Source organism: Limulus polyphemus, unplaced genomic scaffold (assembly GCF_000517525.1).
Source record: "Limulus polyphemus unplaced genomic scaffold, Limulus_polyphemus-2.1.2 Scaffold1040, whole genome shotgun sequence".
Taxonomy (NCBI): Eukaryota; Metazoa; Arthropoda; class Merostomata; order Xiphosura; family Limulidae; genus Limulus; species Limulus polyphemus.
Window position 1 is genome coordinate 239,208 of NW_013666650.1, and position 8,563 is coordinate 247,770.

The 8,563-nt window shown below is 35.1% G+C and overlaps 1 protein-coding gene across 1 annotated transcript in view; it reads right to left on the reverse strand.

The window, feature by feature from the left end:
* Nucleotides 1-8,014, reverse strand: part of LOC106461827 (cell division control protein 42 homolog) — a 17,685-nt gene extending 9,671 nt beyond the window's left edge. Inside the window, exons 1-2 of the mRNA XM_022388905.1 lie at nt 7,739-8,014; nt 7,004-7,062 (exon numbers count right to left, since the gene is read on the reverse strand). Coding sequence (XP_022244613.1) covers nt 7,004-7,062; nt 7,739-7,928 — 249 coding nt within the window. The 5' untranslated portion in view covers nt 7,929-8,014. The remainder of the gene's footprint in view (nt 1-7,003; nt 7,063-7,738) is intronic.
* Between the last annotated feature and the right edge of the window lie 549 nt (nt 8,015-8,563).

The window sequence follows — 8,563 nt, forward strand, 5'->3', positions numbered from 1 at the left end:
GGAGAATATTTTGTGGTTTCCATGGATTCGTTTGTTTGTTTGTAGGTATACACCAAGCTACACAATGGGCTATCTGTGCTCTGCCCACCACGGGTATCGAAACCCAGTTTCTAGCGTTATAAGTCCGCAGATATACCGCTGTGCCATTGGGGAGTATTTATAATGTATAGAAGACACCCTTGTTACTGAAAACTGTTATATTTTGAGTGGTTGTCATAGGAATACTGTTGTAAGTATTTAGTATTCCAAGTGAGGTGTTTGTTTGCTAGAGGACGCATGAAGCAATACCTAAAAATTTCGTGCAGCACGTAGAAACAAAGGTACAATTAAATGCCAGTTAGTGAGCTAATCAATCAGTATTAAGTTTTTGTGATTCGGAAGTTATGTTAAACGTTATTTGAACCGTTGTATTTGGTTGGTTGGCTGTTGTGAGTCTAAGGTGCAAAAGCAAATAACCGGTTCTAATTGTTATAAAGAATTAAGATAAACGAAAGTACAATACGGTAAAAAAAGGTGAAAAAATAAAGCATACTCATACTTGTGTTTTCTTTCCATCGTATTTCAAGTTAATCTGGCACCTTGCGTCAAAGTGAACGTAGAAATAAATTAATTCATTATCATTAGATGGGCTGTATTTGACATTACTTTTATCAAATAATCCAAAATAATCCTCGAAACAATAGAACACGTTACATCAATAGTGTAAGAAGTGGGACTATTCTGTTGAAAATAAAACACAATTTTGATTAAACTTTCACGGTCACAAAGCGAGACAGAAACTTTGCTGGTGATGACATATATAGGTTTGTTTGTTTTGTTTAGAGCAAAGCCATATTGACCTATCTGCTGTGTCCACTGCGGGGAATTGAACCTCGTATTTTAGCATTGTAAGTCCTTAAACTTACTGATGTTTCATTAGGGGACAAATGGTGATGTGACAAATAAAAGAAGGCCAATAAAATTAAAAGATAAACAATTGGAATGGGAGAGAAAATTAAAAGAAGTCCAAGAAAAAATTATAGAAATTAAACAGGTAAAAGATGGGAATTAAAGAAAGGGGTTCAAAGAAAGAGATATAATATTTAAAGAAGAACTAAGAAAAGATGTAAAGTGATTGTGAAAAACATTCATCATCTTGATGAAAGAATAAACAGCTGTTTCTGTTTTACTATACCCTTGAAGATCCAACCATTTTACATTCAAATGTCAGTGATTTTGCAGTGACAGCAGCGTTATTATAAGTACAATATGTAAAAGAAAAAGTGATTGCTACTATAGCAAGAAAATAAGTGCTGCAGAAATGAAGTATTGTACAGCTCGAAGAGAGCTATTAAATGTTGTTCGAGCCCTACAAAGACGAAAGTTTAAACTCCAGGCATATCATGCAGCATTTATTAAGTGGCTAGTCAGTTTTCACAATCTCGATGGTTAGATAGGAAAATGGCTACAAGAACTTCGGTACAACTTTAACATCGTTTATCGCTCTGGATTGAGCCATGGAAATGATGACACATTATACTGAAGATCATATTGTTGATGAAGAATGTAAACATTTAAAAGAGGAAAGCAAGAAACAGTAAAGACAACCAGCCTAAAATATAACAGAGTATGGTCCAAAATGTAACATCCACAAGTGATGACAAAAATCGTATATTGTCCAACATTCAAATTAGAGATGCTCAGACAAACGATATGAGTTTATTCAGTTTATCAGTAATAGTACAGAAAAACCCTCATGGTAAACAGTCGCGCTATAAAACCCAAAGATGGAGATATACTAGACACATTAGGAGTCATTGTGCCTACAAAAGGGCTTATCATATCGAAAATGGGAAGATTCTAGTGGATATACACAGCAAGTACAGTTTGTACTTCCATTGTCTCTACATTTCAAAAACCCTCCATCATTTTCACAAACTTTCTACAGCTGGACACGTAGGTGTTAGGAAGATACTGGAGAGATGACTTCTATTAGATTGGGTGCCAAGGATCTGCAGAGAAGTAGTGTAAATCCTGTGAATGATGCTGTGAGCAAAAACGCTCATGAAAGTAACAGCATGGACAGCTACGGTAGTATTGTGTTGGAGAACCACTTGAGAGAGTTGCTGTCAATATGATTTGTCCTCTAGTTTAGCGTAACAGTGGGAACAATTACATCATGGTTATGAAGAACTATTTCAGCAAATAAGCAGAAACATATGCTGTTCCTAACCAAGAATAAGAAACTCTAGCAAGTAAACTCGTCAATGAATTCGTTTTAAGATTTGGTGCCTATGGAACTTTGCTCAACTCAGAGACGAATCCTTGAATCAGCCTCTTTTGGGAAAATGTGTCAGATCCTTGGAATCAAGAAGACCAGGACAACATCCCTTCATTCATCTTCTGATGGCATGGTGGAGAGGTACAACCAATTAAACACTTATATGAATGAACGTCAGAAAACGTGGGATCAAGATCTTCCACTGTTACTTATTAGTTATTGAATAACAATAAATGACGATACATGCAACACACCATCATCAAGAAAGTTTGAGAAAGAACAAAGTGCCATTGTACCTTCTTTACTCACATCAAAAGGACAATCATTCAGCAGTCTTTCACAGAATAAGCAGAGAGGTTGAATAACAACATTCATATTATACATGACTTTACCTGGGAAATACTTATATCAGCTAATGATAAAATAAAAAGTCGTTATTATGTTATTTTTCTGATCATCAAGGAAGGAACTGCCAGTGGATTCACTAAACCACCCTCCTAGAGAGAGCTCTCCCAGTGACAGGACAACACATAACGATAAGAGACATGAGGTCATCCCATCTGCATACCACAAGTCTCTGAGAAGAAAATCCCCAAAAAGATTTGTTTAATGGACACTTTAGCGTACTGTTTTATTCATTCTTGGGTGGACATCAAGTATTTTCAACCGTTGCATTAAGATATAATGTCAGTAGCTTGTGTCGACATCAAGTATTTTCAACCGTTGCATTAAGATATAATGTCAGTAGCTTGTGTCGACATCAAGTATTTTCAACCGTTGCATTAAGATATAATGTCATTAGCTTGGGTCGACATCAAGTATTTTCAACCGTTGCATTATCGCACGACAAAATTCTACATTTTATAGTACCACTAGATATATACACAAAACACATGGTCAGGGCCGGCGCCATACTATTTTGCCCCCAAGGCCAGCTACTTGCACCCCTTGAAAACAATAAACTGATTATGAACTAACAATGAACTATAAACTATTATGAACAATGAACTATTATATTTTCCTTTTATTATGTTTTTTTCTTAAAACAACTAATTTGTATAAAACTGTGACCCTTAAAGGTCAGTACTGCGCCCCTCTGAGGTCTACGCCCTAGGCAGTTGCCTAGTTGGCCTAATGGTAGCGCCAGCCCTGCACATGGTAACGAAGCACCACAAATCTGGAAAACGACGATAAATTCGTTAAAGTGCACTTTAATTCCATCAAAACAAAATCCACGTTTCCTTCTTATTGAGGTTATATTTTAGTCAAGACGGGGAATGGTGTTGAGTGCTTTCTTTAAAAGTCGTGCCAACAATTATACTCTTCAAAAACGACTTTTTGACTGTCAAGCTGCTAAGTCTGCCATGTTTTGGTTTCGATCTCTGAGGCTAAGCACGTGGCTGCTGTAGTGCATCAAATTTTACTAAAGTTAATTGTGTTGACTTTACAGATACATCTCAAAAGTAAATAGACACCATGATGTTTATTCAATAGTCATTTAATTAAGAAAGACTCCCATGGCCAAGTCAGTCACCTGATATGAACCCCATCGAGCATGTCTGGGCCATAATTGCTCGAGCAGTGAGAAGAAGTTCCAGAAAACCAGCGTTCCGTGGAGAGCTACTTGATGTTTTGCGTACAGCCTGGGTCAAGATCCTACAGGAGAAAATTGCAGAACTCATTGATTCCATGCCAGAACGAGTCAAAGCACTGAATAAATGCTAGTGGCAAATCGACTAAGTACTGATGCACATTTGTAAACATTTTTGTCAAGTTGATAATGTGAGATAAATGACTATTGAAGAACATCATGGTGTCTATTTACTTTTGAGATGTCTCTGTAGAAGCGGGTTTTTATCGTCTTTAGTGTTAGTCCCAGCCGGTGACAGAACAACAACAAAATTATAAAAAAATAGCATTTGGAAATACTAAAATGTTCTGAATTTTCTGACACTTTTGTTTAGCTTTCTGTTATCATAGAAAACGTGTCACAGATAACTAACGATATACCCAACATTTTCAGTGCAACTTTTATAGTTTTTATAATATCATTTACACTATCTTAATATTCTCAATGTCTTTCATTAGCTCTTCATTACACTTTCAAATTGATCTGTAACATTTATAATAATATTCACGAAGTTCAGGGCAATGAAGATGTGATCTATAAAATACTCATGTGTGGTAGATCAGATAAACCTTTAGAGTTGCCAAGATAAACTAATTATCGAGTTGTTTGGTTTGTTTTGAATTTTGCGCAAAGCTGCATGAGGGTTATCTACGCTACCCGCTCCTAATTTAGCAGTGATGGACAAGAGTGAAGATAGCTAGTCAACATCACCCACTGCCAACTCTTGGGCTACTCTTTTACCAACGAATAGTGGGTTTGAATGTCACATTATAACGTCCCCACGGCTGAAAAGACGAGCATGTTCGATGATATGGATTCGAACCCGCAACCCCAAGGTTGCAAGTCGAGTGCCTTATCCACCTGTCGAGTTTTTTTTTTGTGAATATATTTTCGACTAAATACTTACTGATAAATCTATGACGTTTTGGTTTCGACCACTAAGGCTAAACACATGGCTTTAATGCATTACTGTTATCATTTTACTTAGTGCTGGAATCTTCAGAAAATAAAAGGCTAAAACTACAGCAACATAATTGGTGACTGTAGCTACAACGAACTTTAATAGATATTTAAACAACAAGTGGAATGTTTCTGTTGAAGAGGTTAATGTATATGCATCTGGTTCGCCCGTTTTCAGTTCTTACTGTACCACAATCAATTCTATTGATAAATGAATGTCTTCATTCGCCACATTAAGAACACTCGTTAGCAGATTTAATACCGAATGACATGTTACTTTAAAATACAGGGTAGTAAGAATAAATTAGTAATGTAAATAAATTTATCTGTAGCAGCTATTCCGAATTTTTCTCTCCATTTCAAACTTTGTGAATGTCCGTGACATAAATCAAACAAAACAATCATTAAAATCATTTCAGTAAATACTTGACAGAACTGATAATTAATCATGGAAATTGGGTTGAAATAGCTGTCGCTACTGGCAATGAGTTAATGAGGTTACTCAGAAATGAAAGAAAATTTGGTTCTGTGTAGTAAACAAACGGTCTTAAAAAAAAGAAAAAGCTTTCGTCTCTTTGAATTTCTGTTATACAAAAAATGAGGATTTTTATAAAACTGATTTTCAATGTATATTACAATTTTTAAAGTTTTCTGTTTAATTTCTACTATTACTAGTTGTTTATGTTTTTACTTGATTTTTATTTTTTTGCGTTAACTGCAAACTTTATTATTTTTGGAGGGCTGCACTGTATCGTAAAGTATTCAAACGTGGAGAAGAACACAAAAGCACTTCTTAAGATTAGTTCAACGCAAAAGCTTCTAAATCTTCTACTTTCATTCCCACTAGACCCCCCCCCCCCAGTGGCACAGCGGTATGTCTGCGGACTTACAATGCTAGAATCTGGGTTTCGATACTCGTGGTGGGTAGAGCACAGATAGCCCATTGTGTAACTTTGTTCTTAACTACAAACAAACATTCCCACTAACTGCAGATCGAGTCACGTACTTTCTGTATGTTTGACTATTTATATTTTGTATTTATGGCAAAACTACTAAGGCTAACTGCTGCCACTCCTAATATTAACTACTGACCGGTCAGCAAAACCATACCACCCACCATCCAAGCTAAGGGATTAATTGCCATTTTTGTAACGCAAAAACTTTGTAAAACTTATCAATCAACCATACCTATAGGATTCAATGACGAGGAACCACCTTGTACCTGACTTGTACCTGATGATGACAAAACCTTGTCGAAACATTGTACATTTGCTGTTATGTTAAACTTATATTAAAGTTTTTCTTCATTACCCATTCAAGCCGTCTCCAGCCATTATACACCTATAGGATCTTTACAAATTATTCTATACTCTTCTTAACTACCCGTTAAAACATGTATATCATCTATACGGTTGAATAATTGGAACATTACTTATACTATTAAAAGTCAAGGTACACAATATCATTTTAAAGTAGACATGAACTAAACATAATTAATACTTTAACTATAAGGCTTAACATTAGCAAATTCCCTTTCAACATAACAATTCATGACAACTTGCTTTAAAAACAAACGTTTTGGGTGTTTTGTTTCCGTATATAATTTGTGTTGTTATTTTAAAATACCAGATGTGTCATTACAACTGTAACTCGTTCTTGTACGGGACAAAACCTAAATATGTTTTGTAATTATTAAACACCAATCACATTTATCACCAAATCGTATAGCTCTACAATTCAAAATAAATTTGTGAAATAAAGTAATTTTTTAAATAGTTAAGTATTGTAATTAAACAACAAAACGTTTTAATCTGAACGTTTAACATAAACTCCAATACAAGTAAATGTTCTTAGTAACATTTGCCAACATTTTGAACTGTTAATCCTTAAATATCATGATATGTTAGGCTCGTATCTATCAGTCCGACATTTTGATTCTATAATTATTCAATCAAGTTAAATGAATAATATTTCTGTTATACAATATATACACAAAAACACAAATTGGTAAAAATATCCTATCATGGAAATCTCGCGCGCTAGCGGATTTAACTACCTCATTAATAACATTTTCGGTTTCTACGGTTTTAATAGGACCATACTCACTACCCAAGTATTAAACATACTTCCACACACAAAAAACAAAGTCTTACCTGGCCTGCTGTGTCACATAACTGTAGTCTGGTGAGATGGTTGTCCACTGTCACTATCACTTAACATGAAACGTTACAAGAGAATGACGAACATTAAATGGACTGTATTATAGAAGCTTTTGAATAATTCTTACAAAATACGTCAAAACTTTTCAGGTAGAGAGAATAATAGTTGCTCGTTAGATATTTTCTCCTCTCAAGAAATAAATCAGTCATTAAAGAATCTATACCTGACTTTAAAAAGTGACAATACTTTCAAAGTGCTCAGCGGTTTGAATCTTTTTACAACCATCATCTCCCTACAACTTTCATGTTTCGAACTATTAAAACTTAAGTATCATGATATGTTAGGCTCGTATCTATGAGTCCGACATTTTGATTCTATAATTATTCAATCAAGTTAGATGAATAATATTTCTATTATACAATATATACACAAAAACACAACTGTACGCTTGTTAACAGCCGTCAAGATGTTTAAACAAATGTATGCAGTTTTTAAAGAGTGACGTTCTTTCAGTGTCTTCAACTGAAGAGGTACAAATATACTAGTATACTAAAATTATAATCGATTTGAACGTATTCTTTCCTACTCGGCTTTACACACATTTAACGAAACACAGAATGTACGAATAATGTTTGTATTACTACCCAGATTATTCAAACGAGGCCAGTAATGTTGAAATGACATATATATACTAACAAACAAAGATAATAGAAATATATTCGACCTACCAGAATAGTTATCAAAAGCGGTGGGGACGTATTCACTAGGGTAACCGTTGGTTGTGTAAGTCACTAAGATACTCGTTTTCCCGACTGCTCTGTCACCGATAAAGACGAATTTTATCATATTAATATTTCTATCGGTTGTAGAATCGAAGCTCGACGTAGTACTTGTGTAGTCCCATATCGAAAGTTGCATAACGGTTAACGTAAAACAGCGAATACTAGAGAAAAACGACCTGTATGAAGTTAGTTAAGAACTGAGCCAAACGCGATTACTAAACCGTAAATTCAGGCAGCTTAGATTAATAATTAATACGGTCATGATGCCATAACAGCTTTAAGTTAAACAGCCAGTAAATACAATATAAAGAGCAAAGCAGATAAGGATATTTTGAAAGAATATATCCACTCTCGTTTTACGTTAAGAGCTCTTTTTTTCCAGATCTAAAATTAACGTGCCTACCAGGAAAAGCATGAACTATGTCTAGGGAACTCGTACTATAGCTCGCGATTAGTGCCGTGACGTCATTCTAAATTCTCATTGGGTTAACTCTGACTTTGGTTGACGATGAGATAAACAAACACAGAATTTGTGCTGTTGGTAAGTGACTGAGTATGCAACTTAGACAATATAACTACATTATATACGAATGAAGAGTTTCTTTATTGTTTGTTTGTAGTTAAACGCAAAGCTACACAATGGGCTATCGGTGCTGTGCCCGCCACGGGTATCGAAACCCGATTTTTAGCGTCGTAATCTTACAGACTTACAGCTGAGCCACTTGGGGCCATGAAATTCTGAAGCAAGTCCAGCGACAGAGAAAAAGGAAA